At 43.6% G+C, this 23,573-nt stretch overlaps 1 protein-coding gene across 1 annotated transcript in view; it reads right to left on the bottom strand.

The window, feature by feature from the left end:
• The window catches only part of LOC141153067 (rho GTPase-activating protein 6-like), a 203,251-nt gene extending 185,161 nt beyond the window's left edge, over nt 1–18,090 (bottom strand). The window contains exons 1-4 of the mRNA XM_073637742.1: nt 17,925–18,090; nt 17,498–17,628; nt 17,163–17,210; nt 12,575–12,801 (exon numbers count right to left, since the gene is read on the bottom strand). Coding sequence (XP_073493843.1) covers nt 12,575–12,801; nt 17,163–17,210; nt 17,498–17,628; nt 17,925–17,947 — 429 coding nt within the window. The 5' untranslated portion in view covers nt 17,948–18,090. The remainder of the gene's footprint in view (nt 1–12,574; nt 12,802–17,162; nt 17,211–17,497; nt 17,629–17,924) is intronic.
• Between the last annotated feature and the right edge of the window lie 5,483 nt (nt 18,091–23,573).

The raw sequence follows: 23,573 nt of genomic DNA, 5'->3' as shown, positions 1-23,573 counted from the left end.
TCAATAATCAAATTCATAGGGTTTTCTTAGAAAAAAAAACATTTTAAATAATCCATCTCTCCAAATCCTGTGACATCCATGTAGATGCCAGGGACAGAATTAATTTCCGGCACTGAGAATATGACTGAACAGTTGTTTGCCTGCTGTGTTGTTGCTGCGGCTTCTCATTGCTACTGATAGACGATGACAACAAGAGTAAAAACTGTTAATCTGTCTCGCTGGCACTGTCAGTGTCTGAACAGATCCAAAACCTCATCTGCCATATACAGTCACACAGCTATTATAGGTATGGATACTATTTTTTAAACTATAATTTTTCACATTTTACTTTTTGTAGAACAGTAAAGTCCCCAAACCTAATTCTAACATTAATGACTATTCCCCAACACTTGTCTTATACTACAGTTTCCCTCGGGATCAATAAAATGTATGATATCTTACAGCGCCTGCCTGAACGCACATAGCGGAGTATGATTTCAATAGAAAGCATAGGCTTTTTATATATTGCTATTACATATATATATATATATATATATATATATATATATATATATATATATATATATTGCTATATATAGTTGTGCTCAAAAGTTTACACACCCCGGCAGAATTTTGAATTTTTCCTTTCTTGGCCTTGCTTCAGAGAATATGAATGATAAAAAAAAAACTTTTTCTCCACTCATGGTTATTGGTTGGGTGAAGCCATTTATTGTCAAACTACTGTGTTTTCCTCTTTTTAAATCTTAATGACAACCAAAAACATCCAAATGACCCTGATCAAAAGTTCACATACCCTGGTGATTTTGGCTGATGACATCCTCAGAATTTGACACAAATGGGTTTGAATAGCTACTAAAGGTAACATCCTCACCTGTGACCTGTTTGCTTGTAATCAGTGTGTGTGCATAAAAGCTGAGTGAGTTTCTGGGATCCAGACAGACTCTTGCATCTTTCATCCAGCCACTGATGTTTCTGGATTGTGAGTCATGGGGAAAGCAAAAGAATTGTCAACGGATCTACGAGAAAAGGTAGTTGAACTGTATAACACAGGAAAGGGATACAAAAAGATATCCAAGGAATTGATAATGCCAGTCAGCAGCGTTCAAACTGTGATTAACAAATGGAAAATAAGGGGCTCTTTAAGAACCAAACCACGGTCAGGTAGACCAACAAAAATTTCGGCCACGGCTGCCAGGAAAATTGTTTGGGATACAAAGAAAAACCCACAAACAACATCAGCTGAAATTCAGGACTCTCTGAAAACTAGCGGTGTGGCTGTTACAAGATGCACAAGGAGGCTTTTCAAGAAAAATGGGCTGCATGGTCGAGTCACCAGAAGAAAGCCATTACTGCGCAAATGCCACAAAGAATCTCACCTACAATACGCCAAACAGCACAGAGAAGCACAGTAAGGTCATGGAGTGGCCTAGCCAGTCTCCAGACCTTAATCCCATAGAAAACTTATGGAGGGAGTTGAAGCTCCGAGTTGCCAAGCGACAACCTCAAAATCTGAATGATTTAGAGATGATCTGCAAAGAGGAGTGGACCAAAATTCCTCCCGACATGTGCGCAAACCTCAATATCAACTACAAAAACCGTCTGACTACTGTGCTTGCCAACAAGGGTTTTGCCACCAAGTATTAAAGGGAATCTGTCACCCCCCCCGGGCAATATCAGACCTCTACTATGGCCATACAGGGTATAGAAAAGTATATCTATACATATCTGTATGGCCCATAGCAGAGGTCTGATTGCAGAGAAATCTGGTTTTATAAAGTCTGTTTTCCAGAAGCTTGGCGTCCGGTGGATGTGTAGCGCCCCGAGGGTTCGGCCGCTACAGAGGTATTGCACCACTCCCAGGTAAGGATGGAGTATGGACCAGGGCTCAGTTAGCTGCATACAGCACACTCACCCCATTTCCAAGGGACAGCTCAACGGTGCTCCCATTAGACAGAAATGCAGGCACGACAGACCATGTCCCTGGCTGGAGTGGGGAGGGGGGAGGAATACCCAGTGATGTAGGAGCAGGAGGGGACGGTTCCTGAGCGTAGGTAGGAGCCCACTGGTTGCAAGTCACCTGGGCTCATGTTCTAATGGGAGGTATAAAAGGTGGGCACCATCTTAGTTCTGGGAGTAGAAGAAGTGAAGTCCAGTCAGAGAAGACAGGGAGCAGAGGCTCTGTAGGAGCTCTGCTCAGAGGCAGGCCAAGAGAAAAGGCCGGAGCCTGAGAGGAGAAGGAGTAGTGGGCCTGGAGAAGAGGCCAAAGGAAGGAGGAGAAGAAGGAACAGGAAAGAAGGAGAAGAGAGAGAGAAACAGAGGGGCTCAGGAACAAGAAGATGGAAGGGACCCTAAGAACCCACGAGAATCCAGGGTGAATGGTCAGGCAGATTAAGGGTACCGGATCCCAAGTTGGTGGAGGAGAAACTACCCTCAGCCAAAGACCGGAGGTCGTGATCATTTATTGGTGCAACACCTCACCAAACCTGCTAGGAAGGCACCATATAGGACAGCGGGGAACGGGGCCCACGTTTACCCGCGCAGATCCACGGCAGCTGGACAAAAGTGGGTCACTGGTGAGGCAGGCCAGAGAGAGGACAGAAGGGCGTCCTGAGCCATACTTGTGAACTGCCTGAGAGTTGACCGAGCCCCACACCTAATGGACGCAGCACGGCTCGGGCGGTCACTACTGGTGCCGAAGTGACCCAGAGCACATGAACTGTGAGTAAAAGACATTGGATTGCAGTACGTTGTCTGTGTACTTTATCGCTCCACCATCACTCCCACCATCCACTGCACTGCCCCTGGGGTTACACTCTTCCCGTGGGGAGTTATCCAATCTCAGCTGCACACACCATCAGCCTCAAGGGATTACCTTGCAGCGGCGGTTCATAATAACCGCAATCCACTGATGGCGTAGTCGGACATTACCCAAATCTTATAAAGGACTGCTGCTGGTCTGACCACCCTGAGCCACGGGACCGGGTCGCCACTCCTACTCCCAGCATTGCCCCGAAGCCCGGTCCCGAGTGCCCCATGGCCCAGGGGGCGAGTCAGATGTCAAGCAAACCCCTCCGATCTGCTTACTATTCCCCTAAATTGCCGCCTCTGTGCTAAATTACCATGTTCCCCCCATGCCCTGTAACCGGCCCTTCTCTGCCTCCGCTCCCGCTCCGGTGGAGCGCGCTTTATTTCCATCCGGCCCCATTTGGCTGTGTACTGCGCCGCAGCCTTGTATTGCGCAAGCGATGGTGAGTCACTGAGACTTCCGCTCCGCTGGTAGTACGCAGCTAAACGGGGCCGGAGGGAAAAAAAAGCGCGATCCATGGGAGTGGGGGGGAGGCGAGTCGGCAGAGCAGGGCATGTCACATGGCTGTCACAGGGCCCTGAGACGTGTGCGGGGGGGGGGGATATGGTAATTTAGCACAGAGGCAGCGATTTAGGGGAATAGTAAGCAGATAGGAGGGGTTTGCTTGGCGTCCCCCGGACACCAAGCTTCTGGAGGACAGACTTTATAAAAGCAGATTTCTCTGCAATCAGACCTCTGCTATGGGCCATACAGGTAAGTATAGATTTACTTTTCTATACCCTGTATGGCCATAGTAGAGGTCTGATATCGCCCAGGGGGTAACACATTCCCTTTAAGTGTTGTTTGCCAGAGGGATCAAATACTTATTTCTCACTGCAAAATGCAAAAAAAATTATCTAATTTATACAATGTGATTTTCTTGATTTTTTTGGGCTATTCTATCTCTCAATGTTACAATTAACCTACCCATAAAATTATAGACTGTTCCTGTCTTTGTTAGTGGGCAAACCTACAAAAACAACAAGGGATCAAATAATTATTTCCCCCAATGTATATTACACATACACGCACAATCCTGAACATTGTAACATTGCAACCATGAAGGAAGATTCATGCAATTATGGAAATCACAGGATGGAAAGACGTGTTTTGTATGAAATTATTGTGCAATATCATAATCTCATCATCTGCAGGACTTCTTATTCTTCTTTGTGCTGCTCGTAATGACATTGGTCGTATGTTTGGGGTCCTCGTCTGGCTACAGAATAAGGCCTTCTTTAGTACGTCCACGTTTGCAGGACGTGTGGCATCCATCCGTTTTTTTCATGGATACCACACGTACCCATTATAACCTATGCTGCTGTGCACGTCTGTGTGTTTTTTCCGGTATCACTGATAACAAGGGCCAATACAAGTCTACATGTACAGCACACAGATGGCGTCAGTACAGTGCGTGTGCTGCCCAAATTTAACATTGCAAAGTATAGGAGAAGCTTTGTAATTTCTTTCTTTGTCCATACTGGAAAAACACTGATGACTAATGGTAAAAACGGACACACGGACCAAACACTGATGGCAAAAACGGACACACGGGCCAAACGCTGATGACAAAAACGGACACACGGACCAAACACTGATGACAATACCGGACACACGGACCAAACACTGATGACAAAAACGGACACACGGACCAAACACTGATGACAAAAACGGACACACGGACCAAACACTGATGACACACTGATGACTGATGACGTGGGAAATGCGGAGAATACACTTTTGTACTGAGGTTTTCTGACAGCAGCACAGCTAACCAATAATCAATGACAGAATGAAGAGATTGGAGCTGAGCTGCTTCTTCAGGACGCCCGCCGAAGTGTGAAAGTCTGTGATTGGTCACTCAGATGTCACAGAGCAGGAACTACTCTGATTGGTCCTCACACTACTAGTTGCACCAATCAGCTATCTTTAACAGTTGGTAACATGGACCTGTTTACAGCTAATGATTCATCACTTTATTTGTTCTTGCAAATTTGAATATCTGCAGATGCCATAAAGAAGCTTCTACAGATGGAAAATCAGCCGATCTTTTTGTTATACCCTCATGTGCACATCATGACTTTTATGTTTTAACCTTATTCTTTATTTAATTTGCGCTTTATTAAGTTACAATATCTCTCTGTTCGTCAATGCGCGCGTAGTTTTCCTTATCTAGATGTGTTAACCGAATTGATCATTTGCATCTTTTTGCAATGTTGCACAATTTTTGCACTTTTATCCTGCAGTAACCTATTGGAGAAGTGCAAAATCAGTCTAAATTTCAGTTTTGCGCAGATGAAAATTGAAGTGACATTTTAAAGGATCATGAGACTTTTTTTCTCTATAAAAGGAAGATAAAAGAAAAAAAAAAAAAAAGAGCTTCTTTGATTTTGTGCAAAATTTATCAACTCCTGTGCGCCATTTTTAAGAATGTCGCGCAACAAAATGCAACGAAGACAAGGAAACAAAAAAGAAAAGTCACTTAAACCCCCCCACAAATAATGACTTGTGGCTAAAGTTTGTAACGTGAAACGAATACTCTAGGTATACTTGAATAATCGCATAAGCTTGAACAAGGGTTCGCTGGTTCTGCAGTGATGTCAGCTCTATCAGTCACATGACCACTGCAGGCAATCACTGACTAGCGGCAACTGGTTACATGACTGATGAATGGGAAATTATTGCTGTATGAATGGCAGGGATTACCAGATGTCACTTCTGGAGTGGCAGGGGGTTTCAACGGGAAACTAAATGTTTTTTCTTTAGCTTATAATAGATTTTGTAAGATGTAAAAAAAAAAAAAAGACAAAAAAAAAAACCCTTTAATCCTCTAAAGACAAAATGCAAAGTGATTTCTGTTAAGCATAAAGAGTAATTTATATTAAATACACTGTATGTATACAGCATACTATAGGCATATTAGAAGTGAAGGACTGCGATAAAACGTTCATTGTGAGTCAGATACTTTCCGACACCTTTCCAGTGAATCCTGTTCAGCGTTTCCTATGAAAACTCACTGATGTCGGTCTGTACGGCCTCTCCTAGTTTGCCTCTCCTAGTTTGCCTCTCCTAGTTTGCCTCTCCTAGTTTATCTCTCCCTATAATATACTCACACATACTGTACATGACTGATTCTTATCATTGTTTGCCAGATGTATTGTAGTAAACCATCTGTGCGTCATGTAAGAATGTAACCAAGTGAAAAGCTTTTCAGTGTGTGAGGTGGGATGGTGAAAGGTTTCCAGCATAAGAAAATGGTTCGATTGCGTTTGCTTTTTTCAGTAATAGCGCGACTTTTGTCTCATGGGCTGTGTCTGATTTCACACTTTACCCCCATTAAAATAAATATAAATCATTTTGTGTGAAAAATTAAATACAAAAAGCCTGAAAAGGAAGTATAGAGGTAACACAGACAATAACAGGTACAACTAGAGTTTCAGAGACACCATGAGCTTTTGGTGAGTTTTTGATGTTGCGGATTTTCGGCACCTATTATGTAGATTAGGTTACTTGCATTTTTATCGCGGCATTTTTGGTCTCATGTTGTTATGTCATGTTATAAGTAAAGCTGCTTTGTTTTTGATACTTCCTGGTATTTGGCTCTGTAACGTAAGAATCTATCAATGAATACAGATTTTACCCCTAAATTGAGACTTGTGAAAATAAATGAACATCCCTGAAGGAGAAAGAAGCAGATTTCTCTTTTCAGATATATTACAAAGTTTATTATTTTCACGTGAACTATTGGATTTTTTTTAAATAGAAATTTAAAACGACGATTACTCTTGAAGGGAGAATGCCACGAGTCACAGGAAAAGTTTGCAATCGTTAATCTAATTAGATGGTACAACCCTGTGATTTACGTATCTGGTGGAGACACACATGACTAAGAGAAAAATGAAACCTTATAGGAAACTCGTATCACTCAGTAGATTTGTCAAATTCTCCTGGCGTCTATATTTTAAGTAACCAAAAAAAAAGTTAAAATGATTAAGATTTTTTTTTGCAATGAAGAAAAGTTTGTCTTTGGGGCGTTTGGAAGGTTGCATTGACATCAGCTTACATAACCATACCTAGGGCTGAGCGATTTTGCCTACAAATAACATCGTAATTTTATTTACATTATAGAGAATTCTCAATTTTAATCTCGTTACACTCAGCCCAGATAAGTTTTTTTAAAAAGAACTTCTTGCATTCACTTTTGCCGGTGACATCACTTCCCAGGACCCCTGCCGGTCTCTGTGTCCTGCCATTCAGCAATAACGTGTTGTCCCAAGCGATCGCTGCGGAGGAGTAAGAGCAGCGCAGGAGTCACAAAATAAAGGCAGAGATAATACTAATACAGACGTTCGTCAAACAGATCGTTCCACAATTTAGAGATGAGCGGATCGATTTGAGGGAATCCAGTCCAGCGTCCAAGTCAGTGGTACCAGGTGGCTGGACGGGAGGCCCATGAACCTCTTACAATTTGACGCCCCGGATCGGTATTTGATTTGTCAGCGCTGACGCAACACCATTTGTGTGACATTATACACAGACGAATTTGCGCCAGATCTGACAGGTCAAAAGCTGCGCCGGGGGAGCAGATTGTAAGAGATTTGTGGGCCTCCCGTCCAGCCACCTGGTACCACTGACTTGGGTCACAGTCCCGTGAATTGATCTGCTCATCTCTAGTCATATTTATCATACTAAAAAATTAAAAGCTAAAAAAACAGAAAAAAAAATGTAGGACGTCAGCATTATATGAATCCACTTTATTCCAGCAGATAATTAAAAAAAATGCAATTTTACGACTCCTAGTCAAGACTTCCATGTAAATTGAAACATCACGTTTTTTTTTTTTTTTTTCTGAATTAGTTGGACTATTGGTATGAAAATATTCTACTACTTTTTATTTTTGTGTGGTTTTGTTTTTTGGTTGTTTTAAGGAGGGAAAGGTGAACAGTTTGGGGAATGCAGCTCACTAGCTATCAAGGACAGATAGGCAGGGGGAAGCAATGGGGTACCAGAGTAGACTTTGACGGTGGCATCTAGCAGACAGCTTCACTATTGGGCAAAGTATTCATCAGGAATATGTGTACCTGACAGCATAAAGTGCAGAGAGAAGCAACTACTACTCATTTGCTGCACTCCCTGCCCTTAAAGGAACCTGTCACCCTCATTTAGCTCTAACAATTAATTATGTATTATGAAACAAGCCGCCCTTCCTCCTCTACAGGTCCCAAAACATTTCTCGGCAACTGTGCCAATGACTTGAGTTGAATCCACTGTTTTCCCCCCTTTACATGCCCAGACATCCCAATGCAAATAGGTCAGAATTAAATTTATGAATTGCGACTTTTTTAAAAGTTTGGTTTTGCAACAAGAAAATGTAAAAAAACAACTTCATGCCTCTTTCACATTTCCAGATATTTCTGGTATTGGAAAAAACAGTACCGGAGATATCCATGTCCGTGTGTATGTGTGTACCTGTGTGGCAACCGTGTGCTTGGGAATCAGTGGTACAGTTAGTGATGTGCACAAGCATCGAGTGCTGGAAGCAAGACTCATCATTGTCCCCTGCTGGCGCTGAGATCAGCGCCAGCAGGGGACAATGTTGAGAGTTGTATTCAGCCCCTGCTGTCTCCAAGTGTAAAAAGAAGAATAAAATAAAAAAAAACCTCATATTCACCTGTCCGAAGATTAAATAAATGTCCCACGCTGTAATCCATCTGACCGACATTTCTTCATCATCGGTAGCTTGATCAGTGGCTTGAGGCGACCACACACATGAGGAGCAGAGGAGAATGACTTGCTGCAGCCAGCGGGCTTCTTACCTACACTGAGCTCAGTGAGTGACAGGACATTGCTCAGTGAGCTCAGCGCAGATCAGGGGCCCGCTCGCTGCAGCAAGTCATTCTCCTCTGGTCCTCAGCGTGTGCGGTCACGTCAAGCCAGGTGAGTATAATGATTTTTTTATTTTATTCTTATTTTTACACCAGGACACAGCAGGGGCACAATACTACTCTGATCATTGTCCCTTGCTCGTGCTGATCGCTGCACAAGCAGGGGACAATGATGACAGACGCCTGCAGCACCCAGTTAACTGTACCGCTGAATTCCAGGTGCCGGTACGTGTGATTCTGATGACACACGGATGTTTTATGTGCACACGACATCTTTTGGACGGGGTGATGTTTTTACTGAAGTATCTTTGACGTCTTTTGTGACAATTTTGCGGTAACTTGGCCCCCTTTTTTTATTTTTAGATTTCACATATAAATGGCTTCCACCTGCAGAATGTTCATTTCACTTCTATTATCCACTTCCAAGCCTGAAGCAATTAAAAGAAATGACAAGAGATAGAACATGTCACCTACAAGTCGATTTGACATTGTTGTGCATATGTTCATTATTTTTGGTGTTTTTTTTAGAAATTTTTCAGGCAGCTTCCAGGCAGAATCCATCTGAAAGAGATGTAGTGTGCACATACCCTTAAAGATGTGCCAAATTTATCAAACATTGGTACAAATAAAGGAAAATAGCCTCAAGGAAAACTGCCTGAAAAAATTTGCCAAAATGACTTCCATGATTTCATACTGCGCCCACGTAGAGCCACAGGCGCCCACATGGATCCACACACCTATTATACCTATTATTTAGCAGATTTGGCAGATTTAAATCCAACATCCCATCTGATCTTCTCTGGGACATCATTTAGTTTTTTTGTGGCTGAATTTTGATTTCTCTGCACCAAGGACATCAGCGTGTAAATCTGACATGACGGTGCGGGGGTCTTGCTGCTTTGCTAGGATTCAGACACATTTATGAATTAATCTTTTTAGAAAATGCTGATAACGTTTTACGCATTGTCAATCCAATACATGAGTCATTAAAGATGGAAGAAACATCTACAGACCTATTTTTTTAAAAAATGGAACAAATGTATCAATGCCCGTGCACTATTCCGATAAATCGATCACAAATAAACCCTGACACCTGCAAAACTGATTTAAAAAAATACCACAATAAATCCGCTGGAGGAACTAATACAAAAACATCCCATAAAAATCAGTAGAAAGCATCTTGGCGAGTTTTCTTATCAATTGTAATAAACTGGAATGGTTTCTACAGAAAACGGCATGAGCAGTGTGCTCTATAGGGAACAATAGGAATCATTACAGAACTACAGCAAGTTATATAAGTGATACAAATCAGACACAAAAGCTCAACGTATAAAGGAAAATCTCGCTTCTTTGCTGCATTAGCTGTCAATGCAGACAGGAAGAAATGCAACCGTTACGATCTGCCATGGCTTCATCCATCATTTCTAAGCCTTGTGGCAATGTTCATGCTGTCTATGTAATGGAGTCTAATGCCGGCCGTACGCATAGATGGCTCTTAGCTAAACCATGCTGCAGACGATCGTTCGTACGACAGCCGCCTCTGCTGACTCTCCCATACACAGGTTCAACTGAGCGCTCCTGGGCTCTGTATGAGAAAGCCGCTGACTGACAAATTGGCCGGTGCCTTATCTCTGGGAGACCAACACGACTAGCAGTCCGAAATTATTATTAATATTATAGCGACATTTATTCCATGGCGGTTACATGTGAATTCAGACATGATGTCTCCCCCAACCAGCACCCTCAACACATTAGACTGTTCACCGAACCTGGCTGGTTCAACCGAAATTAGTCTAATGTATAGGGGCCTTAAAGGAAATCTGTCAGAAGGTTTTGCTATGTAATTGGAAAGCAGCATGATATAGGGGCAAAGACTTTGATTCCAGCGATGTATCACTAACTGAACTATGTTTTGCTGTTTCAATAAAATCAGTGTTTTATCAGCAGGAGATTATCACTACAGGACTAGGTGCCTCGTGCCTTCTAGTCCTCCTGCTCTGTGTAACTCCACCCCCAAAAACTGATTAGCAGCTTTCTGTCAATGTACACTAGTGGCCAATATTAAGGCAACACCTGCAGTTTTTCACCATCACCAATATTTAATGAAAGGTTCACTGACACAAGTCCTCTTCTGCGATATGTATTCTATGTTTATAGTGACCTGGGTGTGATTTAAGACCGATATTGTGCCAGCAGTATTAGACAGCAGTGGTCACCTAAGAAGAAAGCCAGAGCTGTTACTTTAAGAGAAGAAGGGTACAGTTACCGGGAAATTGCAGCACGAATTGGAAAAGGGATCTCAACGGCCGGCGTTCTCAAAGTGTGTAAGCGGTTTCAAGAGACTGGTTCGATAAAGAATACACCAGGTAGAGGAAGGAAGAAGGCTACAACTCCTCAGACTGATAGAAGAATTGTTAGAATCGCCCTAGATAACAGGAAACCAACTGCTGTTGACATCAACAAGGAGCCTGTCAACACTGGAGTGACAGTGTCCGGTGGGATGGTTCGATGGCGATTGGTAAACGTCGGGTTAAGAGCCAGATTACCAGGCAAAAAGCCATTTTTGAATGCCTCACAGCGTCAGAAACGTCTGCAGTGGCCAAAGAAGATTCAAAATGGACCATTGAACAATGGAGAAATGTTTTATGGAGCGATGACACACGCCTATCCATCTTTGGCTGCGACGGCGTCCGCTACATTCGATGACGACCTGGAGAGGATTGCTTGCCAGAGGGTACAGTACCCACCATGAAGCCTCCTCTGAGTGTTATGGTAGGGGGCTGCGGGGCCAGAGATGCAGGTGGTCGGCTGCAGGTAATTGAAGAAACAGTTAATGCTGGAAAGTTCATCAAGGAAGTCCTTCAGCCTAAACTCATTCCTTCGGCCCCATGCCGAACAGCTAATAATGTCTCTCTTGGTTCGAGGACAAAAATGTCCAGCTATTGAATTGGCCAAGAAAAAGCCCAGATCTCAATCCTATCGAGAATCTCTTGGCTCGGCTCAAAAGAGCAGTGTCAAAACAGCAGAACTCATTGCAGCCATCATCAAATCATTGTTTCCTATCATCACACCACCTGATTTACACAAACTGGTAGATAGCATGCCAAGTAGATGCCAGGCAGTCATCAAGGCCAGGGGCTGTCCAACTAAGTATTAACATTGTAGTGTTAGATATGAAAATAGGACAAATAAATGGCTTTTCTCCCACAGTCATCTGAGTGCAATAGTGTCCAATTTGTTGAGAAATGAACAAATGTCCTGCTAATATTGTGTTTCTATATGAGATTTTGTAATTTCTACTTAAAAACTTTACTGTGAAATCCAAAACATTCATGAAATTTGGATTTGTATTGGCAAAATGCTAAAATTTCATAAATCTTGAGTGTGTTGCCTCGATTTTGGCCACTAGTGTAAAGTGTACAGGGTTATACACAGCTCAGCATTCTGAGCTCTGCTAGGTCCCGAGCAGAGAAAACTGTCATTTTACCACAACTGCTGCACCCAGTAACTAAGTGATACATCGTCGGAATCAGGGTATCAGCCCCTACATCATGCTACTGTAAAATCACCATCCTGCTGTCATACAGTATTACTACATTTGAGAAATAAGAAAACTTTAATCAGAGTTCGCTTCATTTTCTCCATCAGCATTGGTTTTATATTCTGCACTATGCGGGTACCTGTCCCACATGTCTATGTGCAGTTTTTAATGGACTCATAATAAAGTGGTGATTTTATGGAATAACGTGGATGTGACGCCATCATTTTTGCATTATTATTCATTTTGATTTGCAAACATTTTGGTGAACAATAAAGTGACAGAATACAGATTGGGATTCCTCACCCTCCTTCTCGTCTGTGTTGTGCCATTTCTGAATATAGGTGGTAGAGGAAGGTCCATTAACATGGCTGGGTTAGATGCTCGTTGCGTTTCTACCAGAAAACTCAAGACACTGCTCTCAACTTCCGCACATGCTCTTCTATTCCGAACCGGAAGAATCCGCTGACGTTCTACCCGATCCTGAGCAAGGACATCTGATAGCGTCACCCCAAATAATCCATGTGCAGTATCTAGAGGAATACGAAGGAAAAAAAATGAAGCAATAGGACAAAAGGGCTATACCGTTCTAAATCAGAGACAGCAGCAGCTAGAAAAACACTTGTGTAGCCTATGTTCACTTCTGTCACATCTATCTCCTCGCTGGACCTCAATAAATAGTGGTAGCCTCATTGGTGTGGCCATCCTCCGAAGTGCTTGCTTTAGGAAACATGAACTGCCTTAAAGGGCTTGTCTGAGACTTTAACATTCTATCAGTGTGTGATTGGTGAAGGTGCGACACTCGGCACCCATCGGCTGCTCCAGATGCCGGAACTGCTCAGTTGCGGATCTGCACAGCGCTGTTAACGGAATAGAGGCTGCGGCCGGGTACTGCACATCTGCCCCCTATTGATTCAAATACTGCCACTACACATTTGACAGAGCTGTGCACCTCCGCAACTGAGCAGTTCCGGCTTCCACCGGCACCGGGAACAGCTGATCGATGCGGTGTGCCGAGTGTCGCACCTTCATCAATCAGACATGTTCATTACATGGGTACAGTTCTTTTCGCCTTGTACATTTTACTAAGCTCTGTGCCATGTAGTTGTTGCTCTACCACTACTTCCATATAGATTCTTTATTACTCTGACTCGGCCTATAGTTCTCTAGATCTAATTACATCTTGATGGGAACCTGGCAGAAACTTCTACACCCCCAAACCATTTATATGACTGTGTACCCCTTTAGAAGATAAGCGAGTTGATGCCTTTATGACACCAAAGTGATAATCTGTTAGCGAGGCGAGAAATCGCTTTTTGAAATTCTGCATTGACTGTATGTGTCAGTAAGTGCATTAGGGTGTGACGATGCCCTTCCAGCTCCGCAGCCTCACGCTGCAATTACTGCCATATATCGCAGCCAACTAGCCAAATCCAAAAGTCACTAACGGAAGTATTTACACCCAAAAAACTAGTGAAAATGCACTGATGAATCAGCCCATAGTCTTCAACTACTTTCCAGCCCAGATTAATGTATTAAAATGTTTTGGCTTCATTAAACAATACGATTCAGCTTTCTTCACTCAGTTTCTTTGTATCTCTTTTTTGTTGGATTTTTTTACAAGCTTTTTTTTCCAACATCTTTTTTTTCATGTGTATTATTTTTATTTTCTATAACATTTTTATTTTCCTCACTTATATAGCGCCATTAATTCCACAGCACTTTTCAGACATTATCATCACTGTCCCCATTGGGGCTCACAATCTACATTCCCTATCAGTCTTTGGAGTGTGGGAGGAAACGGGAGAATCCGGAGGAAACCCAAGCAAACACGGGGAGAACATACAAACTCCTTGCAGATGTTGTCCTTGGTGGGATTTGAACCCAGGACCCCAGAGCTGCAAAGCAATAGTGCTAACCAATGAGCCACCGTACAGTAATAACCACTGAGCCGCCATACAGTGCTAACCACTGAGCCACCATGCTGCTCTACAGAAAAGCCTATGAGAAAATTCCAGGAAATAAAAAGCAAATCTCATGCTCAATCACATTCTCCTGATGTACGGATCCTTTCAGGCCTTCAAACCACTAACTTTCTGTACTAGTGGAGGCTTATCAGTCAAATGCTGTGGGCCAACAAGAGTTTTCTCAGGCACCTCCTAGTCTATCCACTCCTTCTTCTATTCTCCTCTGTCTAGTTTATACTCCCTTTTCCCCACTGAAAGTGGAGTGTGCACCCCCACTAGAAAAGTACATCACAATTATTCACACTCGATGCCATACACCAATCTTTCCTTCACCTCCCATATACAATCTCTTGCCCGGTCTTGTCGCTTGCACCTGAAGATCATCTCTAGAATCTGCCCCTCTCTCACCATAGAAACAACGAAAACCCTCACTGTTGCCCTGATCCACTCCCGCCTTGACTACTGTAACTCTCTATTAATTGGCCTCCCCCTCACTCGACTTTCCCCTCTCCAGTCCATCCTTAATGCAGCAGCCAGGGTCATCTATCTGGCCAATCGTTACTTGGACGCTTCCGCTCTGTGCCAGTCATTGAACTGGCTGCCCATACATTGTAGGATCTAACTTAAGTTGCTTGTTCTCACCTACACAGCTCTCCGCAATGCGGCACCCCCCCCCTACATCTCCTCCCTCATTTCTTTTTATAGGCCTGCCCGTTCTCTACGCTCCTCAAGCGATCTTCGACTAACACCCGCACTAATCCGTACCTCCCACTTCCGGTTCCAAGACTTCTCCCAAGCTGCACCTATTCTTTGGAATGCTCTACCCCAAGAAATTAGGATGAACCACAACTTACACAGTTTAACTATCATTGTTTACTGTAAGTGATATCTGTATCTGGTATGTAACCCCTTCTCATGTACAGCACCATGGAATCAATGGCGCTATATAAATAAATAATAAAAATAATAATTCTGTAGTTGCCTTGCTACAAAGTAAATGCAGTAAGCCCCTCACAAAGAATTATTCCCAAAGAATGGACCCAGTCCAAAGATGTGTTATATGGTCAGCTGCACATGCAAGTAATATTGCATTGATGATATCTGCTGTTCATCAAGGGTTTCTGAAGCCAAGATTTTAAGGGGTTGTACACTACCTGGACAACCCCTTCTCAATTGCTATATTCCCTGTGTAAAATAAGAATAGAGTATACTTATGCTCCAGCAAGGTCAGCACTGGGTTTCTCAGGGCTTGTGTGACGTTAATATGCTACACGAGCCCTGCAGCCAATCACTCTCACTTCCTTTGGACATAACTGACATTCAGAGGAAGTCAGAGAGCAGTAGCCCCTACTCCTTCTGGACGGAAGTGTCCGTTGATTGGCTGCAGGGCTCACTTGGAAGAACACTGTTACGCGAGTCATGGGAAACCAGGCGCTGCCATCCCTGGAATGATGCCGGCATCGAAGGTGAGTACAGACTGTTTTGTTGTTTTTTTTACATGGGGGAATATAGTAATTTTAGAAGGTATTATCCAAGTAGTAGACAACCCCTTTAATTTATAAAGTGCTTGTCTTCATTACCCAGCACCATTTGACTTTTTTCACACAATTCTTTATACCATTTTTTTTTTGGAATGTCAAACACTTTTAGGGGCCATATTTAAATGCAGATGTCAATGTTTTATACATGTTTTTATTCCCATAGAAAAGTCTATATGAAAACACCTGAAAAAAAAGGAATGTTCTTTTCAGAAAAAAAAAAAAATGCACCAGACGCGTGGAAAAAAAAGCCACAAAAATGTGCTGTTTTAAGAGCTCTGCAGGAAAAAAGATCATACATGATGTGTTTAACCCCTTCGCCTGCCCGTGTAGCTAGTTTTGGCCTTCCTGACAAAGCCCTATTTTTCAAATCTGACATGTCACTTTATGCAGTAACAACTCTGGAATGTTTCTAAATATTCCACTGATTCTGAGACTGTTTTCACATGACACCTTTTACATTTTGTTAGTACGTTTAGTAAGTTGTTTGGAAGTTTAGGTCGATATGTTTTTCCATTATTTATAGAAATAATTAAAATTTGCTAAAAATTAAGAGATATTAGCAAAGTGCTATGTCCCTATTGTATCATACAACACAAAATATTTAAAAATATATAATATTTAGTATGTCTACTTTACATTACCATCATGATTTACATGCTTTTATTTTTTTTAAAGATTTTAGAAGACTTTGGATTTTAGCAGCAACTTTTTCACATTTCCAGGGAATTTTCAAATCATCATTTTTCTATGGACCAATTCATGTTTGAAGTGACAGAAGCGTTTTTAGATATTTCACTTATGAAAAAAATGGTCAGAGTGTCCTCAGTGTTTCATCCTTGTTTCATCAGTGTTTGATCAGTTGTCAGTTTTTACCATCAGTGATTTTCATGTAGGAAAAAATAAAATAAATGACAAAGCTTCTGCATATTACAGTGTTAATCACGGACGGCCCACGGATCGTATACTGATTCTGTCAGTGGTCTTCAGGACTTCGCCTGTTTGTGTATGGCTTCCAGTAACCCTGCTGCCTGTCAGTCATTTTCATGACTTCACCTGTTTTTGTCTGCAGCCTCCAATAATCCTGTTACCTGTCAGTGGTCTCCAGGACCCCTTTAAGACTTTTAGTTTGCCTCCAGTAACTCTACTATCTTTTTCCCTTGTGTAACACCTGCCTGCTGCATCGACGCCCGTGTGCCCACCCAGACTTTGGGCTTAGTGGATCCACCTCACCTGGTGTGCCCACTTTCTGTAACAGTGGGCTGAGCGTTAAATGACTTTTGTACCTGGCACAGGTGGGAAACTTGTGCATGTGTAATGGTAGATCTACAGACAGATCAGACACCTTCTGCACAATGCATACGCTGCTGTAAATACTTAGCATCATACCTTTCCGCTCCTGCCTGCGTTTCACAATTTTCTTTGCTTTTTGGTAACCTGCAATATAAAGGCTGTGCGTTAGGAAGAGGCAGCAGACAGCGCAGCACCGAGGGAAGGACGCAGATAATATGGAACACATTGCTGTCACTGGTTGCGTGCAGCACATTCCAGAGGGAAAATCCAAAAATAAACAGATCATTTCCTTTCAGTCTGGGAAAGTGCCCCTTCCCCCCTTCTCTCCAGCAGTGTCCCACAACTCCGGTGTCATCCACGCCGTGGCACACATCCAGCCCCACTCTCCTGCATGCACACGGGTGTTACACCTACGGCAGTCACTGTCTCACCTGGCTTGATGTCCGCACAGAGTCCGCGCTGCTGCAGGGTGTGGAGTGCAATCTCCTGCAGACGGAACCTCTCCAGCTCAGATAAGCTCTGCAGGTGAACGGCGGTGAGATGCCCTGCAGCCTCCAACATCCTGGTAATAGACACAGTAATGTCACCAGGCAAATAAAGCCCAGGACACATGCAGCTTTTGGTTTGGCTTCTTATCCTAAGTCATATGCAAGGCTCGTTAAAGGGTCGATATTGACTTTTAGGACTGCTGCCCCCAATAGGTGGCTGTGGAGTTCCCGTCCTCTTCCTCTCTAAAGAGGCTACTTCCATACAGCAGACATGGAAGAACTCCTCAGTAATATCACCGATGGCAGAAAAAGGCTCCACACATGTTCCTGTCCGGGAGCCCCACCTAACACAAGTTGGCCCCCTCCTTACCCTCTCTTGTCGCTGGGCTCCATTGAGTTCCTTCTGTCAGGGCTATGCTGCTGGCAGGTATCTGGGACAGCACAAACTGCAGGATCCGCAGACAGCAGAGGAGAGTCTGAGGGGAGGAGAGGTCCGGGGAGGAGAACAACTGCAAGGATCTCACTCTGGAAACTACAAATTTAAGTGGTGATGCAATAAATGAGCAGAACGAGAACTGACTGTAATGAAAGGACACAGCATATACGTTTGTTATTAGTCACTTAACACTGCACCAGTAAATCCGCACACTGGGCTCTTAGATGCAAAGAAGTTGCTTTACAAAATGTCAAAATAAAGATTTCTTAAACTGATTACATTTGCTGGCAGATGATGGCAGTATTATTCAGCCATCATTTGCCTCTATCGGCCTCATGTGGAGCGGAGCCTTCACCTGTTAAATGCTGCAGTCCATTTTATTTTATTTTTTACAAATTTCTGAAATTTTTTTCACCACTGAAACAAAAAAAAATAATGCATGTTAGGAAACGTCGTAATTGCACTGACCTTGGGGCATCATATTCCCGGGTCACTTTTGCCATATTGACAACACTGTAAATAAAAACCACAAAAAACAATTATGGAATTGCGCTTTTTTTTCACTACTCCACAGCACTTGGAATTTTTTTCCCGCTTTCTAGAGCATCACATGATAAGATAGATCGTGTCATTCAAAAGTGCAACTCACCCCGCAAAAAAAAAAAACAAGCCCTCACATATCGAGGTGAACGGGAAAAAAAAGAACGGGTCTCAGAAAATGGCGCCACAAAGCAAGATGACCTTTTTATTGATAACATTTTAGGGCAAATACAAAGTTTTGACCGCTTTTTCATGCATTTTTCTTGTTTTTTTATGAGGTAGGGGGTGAACCCAAAATATTTGTGGGGGGGGGGGGGGGGATTTTGATTATTTTTTTGCTTATAGCATCTACAATATAGGTTAATTAATTTTATATTTTGATAGCCTGGACTTTTACGAATGCGGCGATACCAACTGTTCATTTTTTTTTAGTTTGAATGTCTTTATTTTTAATGTAAGAGAAAGGGAGTGATTCTAATTTTATTTTTACTTTATTCTTTTTTTGTTACATTCTTTTGCTTGTTATGTCTACAGCAACCTCTGCACTGAGCTCTGCTCTGCCAGGTGGAAAAGGTTTTGGATTCAAACATTTATATTTTTCAATACTTTTTTTTAAAACTTTTTTTTCTTAATCTCCTTAGGGGAGGTGAACCTGCAATCATCTGATCGCTTGTTCTACATACAATAATACCACATTATTGTAGTATACACCGAGTGCAGAATTATTAGGCAAATGCGTATTTTGATCACATGATACTTTTTATACATGTCGTCCTACTCCAAGCTGCATAGGCTTGAGAGCCAACTACCAATTAAGTAAATCTGGTGATGTGCATCTCTGTAATGAGGAGGGGTGTTGACTAATGACATCAACATCCTATATAAGGTGGGCTTAATTATTAGGCAACTTCCTTTCCTTTGGCAAAATGCGTCAGAAGAGAGATTTGACGGCTCTGAAAAGTCCAAAATTGTGAGATGTCTTGCAGAGGGAGGCAGCAGTCGTAAAATTTCCAAACTTTTGAAGCGTGATCACCGAACAATCAAGTGTTTCATGGAAAATAGCCAACAGGGTCGCAAGAAGCGTGTTGGCCAAAAAAGGTGCAAAATAACTGCCCATGAATTGAGGAAAATCAAGCGTGAAGCTGCCAAGATGCCATTCGCCACCAGTTTTGCCATATTTCAGAGCTGCAATGTTACTGGAGTATCAAAAAGCACAAGGTGTGCGATACTCAGGGACATGGCCAAGGTAAGGAAAGCTGAAAAACGACCACCTTTGAACAAGAAACATAAGATAAAACGTCAAGAATGGGCCAAGAAATATCTTAAGACTGATTTTTCAAAGGTTTTATGGACTGATGAAATGAGAGTGACTCTTGATGGGCCAGATGGATGGGCCAGAGGCTGGATCAGTAAAGGGCAGAGAGCTCCACTCCGACTCAGACGCCAGCAAAGTGGAGGTGGGGTACTGGTATGGGCTGGTATCATCAAAGATGAACTTGTGGGACCTTTTCGGGTTGAGGATGGAGTGAAGCTCAACTCCCAGACCTACTGCCAGTTTCTGGAAGACAACTTCTTCAAGCAGTGGTACAGGAAGAAGTCGGTATCGTTCAAGAAAAACATGATTTTCATGCAGGACAATGCTCCATCACATGCATCCAACTACTCCACAGCGTGGCTGGCCAGTAAAGGTCTAAAAGGAAGAAAAAATAATGACATGGCCCCCTTGTTCGCCTGATCTGAACCCCATAGAGAACCTGTGGTCCATCATAAAATGTGAGATCTACAGGGAGGGAAAACAGTACACCTCTCGGAACAGTGTCTGGGAGGCTATGGTGGCTGCTGCACGCAATGTTGATCGAAAACAGATCAAGCAACTGACAGAATCTATGGATGGAGGCTGCTGAGTGTTATCATAAAGAAAGGAGGCTATATTCATCACTAATTTTTTTTGTTTTTGTTTTTGCATGTCAGAAATGTTTATTTCTAAATTTTGTGCACTGATATTGGTTTACCTGGTGAAAATAAACAAGTGAGATGGGATTATATTTGGTTTTTATTAAGTTGCCTAATAATTCTGCACAGTAATAGTTACCTGCACAAACAGATATCCTCCTAAGATAGCCAAATCTAAAAAAAACCCACTCCAACTTCCAAAAATATTAAGCTTGGATATTTATGTGTCTTTTGGGTTGATTGAGAACATAGTTGTTGATCAATAATAAAAATAATCCTCTAAAATACAACTTGCCTAATAATTCTGCACACAGTGTATATCACAGTGTCTTATGACTGCCAGCCACAGGCTGGTCTTCATAGGAGTACTGTAATGGCAGGCATGGTTGTCTTCGGCAGACCCCCTAGCTGTCGTGGTAAATCCCATTGCGGGGGGGGGGGGGGGGTAGGGTGGCACAAGGGGTGGTCTGCCCCCTGATCCACATGCTTTAAATGCCACTGTCAGACATTGACTGCAGCATTTAAATTGTTAACAGCAGCAAGCGGAGCTCCCAACTTCTTTTTCAGATGGGTGCGCTCCGTAAGCCAGAGGCGCTTAGCTTTTCCTGGAACTGGAGCAAAAATTCAGTTTGGCACCCCTCTTATATAGGAACTGGCCTTACAGCAATCAATTGCAATATCAGGTCAGATCCAAATACAATTGTATTGTATGAACCTACATCCCTCAGTATGTCCTTAACAATGGTTAGCAGGTACTGGGAGTTGGCATTACCAGCCATCATCAGACTGGGGACCATACAGGAACCACAGTATGGATGAGATACAGTCAGTATCACAAATAAACATTTACATCCTACTACCTCTTCTCTGATTGGAGCCTTTTTCTTTTTTTCTTCATCTGGTCCTGATGCCAGGATGACTTTTCACAGCCACAGCTCTTCTCTGCAGACTTCCATCTTCTCCGGTCTTCTGCAGCACATCCCAACACAGTGCCCTTAAAAATGACAGAGTCATTATAATGCTACTGAATAAACCCCCCCCTCATTCTGCCCCTCTCATTGAACATGGTCTTGACACTGTCCCCTCTTATAAAATATGGCCTCCACACTGTCCGCCCTTATGAGCTTTTACTACCACTGTCCTCCCTTATTAGCTATAACCGCCACACCCTATCTTAAGTTGCCCCCTCCAGGCTACTTCCTTTCTATAATGGGCCCCCTCTGCACATTATCCCCTCCCTCTTTGTCCCCTCTATACTGCCCAGTCTCTGTATTGTGCCCCATCCTCACACTCCCCTCCTTCTGCCTCCTGTCCCTTACTTGCTGTGCCCACACACTGTCCCACCATGCTGACACATATACATTATCCCCTTCCACACTAACCAGTCTCTATACTGTGGCCCCTCACACTTCTCCCCTCCATATTGCCCCCTCACACTTTCCCCCCTACTTTCTCCTCACACTATTCCCCCCATACTGCCCCCTCATATGTTTCTCTCAATATTGTCCCCTCATAAGATTCTACCTCCGAGTCCCAAGTTAAAACTCATCTGTTTCTTCAGCTCCATTGAAGCGCTTACCTTACCTTAGGCTGAAACACACAAGTACAGTTGAATGCAGGGAGCTGGCATTTTCCATGTTCTCCAAGTTGGCAGTCAATTTGACAACCTACATAGAGAATGGTTGAATCCCAATCCTGGGAGCTTTGAAATTTCCACCTCCTTGGAGACACCTAGAACTGCTGCATTAGGCAGCCTGACAGCAACCCACTGCTGGTTGCATCATGGGAAAATGCCCCGCCTGCTCCACCTAGTTAGGCCCCTGCATAACCCACCTGAAAAAGCACTAAATAAACACTAAAATCAAATTAATATATGCACTGCAATGTAAAAACAACTGAATGTACATATGTTTTTGGCTTTAGAGCTTTTTTTAAGTGCTTCAGGTTTCAAAAGATGCAATGTGGTTGAAAGAAGTGTGGCGCCCCTGCAGGTCCAGTTGCCACAGAGGTACTGCATCTCAGCCAGAGGTGTGGTACCTCACTCTCAGGTAAGGAGGTAGCACTACCCGGGACCCAACCACTCACATCCAACACTACATCACTCCATTAGGGAAGGTCCAGATAGCTCCTAAGGGAGAACACAGGCCTGGTCCCTGTCAGGGGGGTGGAACTAAGTAGAGGAGGTGGGTGGAGGAAGTAGTTTAGGGGAGCACTGAAGTGTGGCGCCCCTGAGGGTTCAGTCGCCACAGAGGTACTGCACCTCACCCAGAGGTGTAGTGTCTCCTTCTTTCAGGTAAGGAGGGAGCGCTGCCCAAAACTCCAACACCTGCATCTGTGGCACCCCAGGGGTCTGGTTACCACAGTAATAGAAATATTATGTCTGAGAGCAAGTGGGAGGTTTCTCTGGTCAGGAGCCCTAAGCATGCAACACTGCCCGCCCAGACCTGGGAGGGGAGGAATCTGCCCTTATAAACTGGGTCTGGGGCAGGATTAGGTCAGACAGAGTCTGAGAGTCAGAGCTTGGAGAGGGAAAGATACAGCAGGAGCTCTGTAGGAACAGTAGCTGAAGACCAGGGGGTGGAGCTGAGCAGAGCTCGCCCTGGCTGAGGACACTACAACCGGACACCGGAGTCCGAGGCTGTGGGGACTGATATACACCCAGCAGCAGAAACCAGTCGGCAGGGGATTCCAGGTCCTCTGGCCATAGAAGCCCGGAGACTCAGTCACAAGAAAGGGACCGGGTCGCCGCCACACTGAGACTACCACCCCCAGCATCCCACCAGAGGCCCGGTTCCGGGTTCCCCACGCGGCCCAGGGGGCGAGTCAACTTTGGCGTAGTCGGCAGGATTTCGTGCCCGCAACCACCGGGTACTGCGTGCCTGAAAAAGACTTTTGTACTTACCTGTGGCGAAGTTTCCCGCCGTCCGGAGTCGTTTCCCGCCATCGGATGCCATCTTGGGTCGTTTCCCGCCGTCTTCTGCTGTCTTCCCGCCATCTTAAGGACGCCGCGCGGGAAGAAGAGGGGCGTGGACGCCGAAATCGCGCGAGATTCGAAGCTCCGCCCCACGCACTGATGCTGCGCAAGGTCCT

Source organism: Phyllobates terribilis, unplaced genomic scaffold, assembly GCF_046119375.1.
Source record: "Phyllobates terribilis strain yellow unplaced genomic scaffold, ASM4611937v1 Scaffold_7__3_contigs__length_470593459, whole genome shotgun sequence".
NCBI classification, from domain to species: Eukaryota; Metazoa; Chordata; class Amphibia; order Anura; family Dendrobatidae; genus Phyllobates; species Phyllobates terribilis.
The sequence above is the reverse complement of the archived record's forward strand: the minus strand, read 5'-3'. Positions and strand labels throughout refer to the sequence as shown.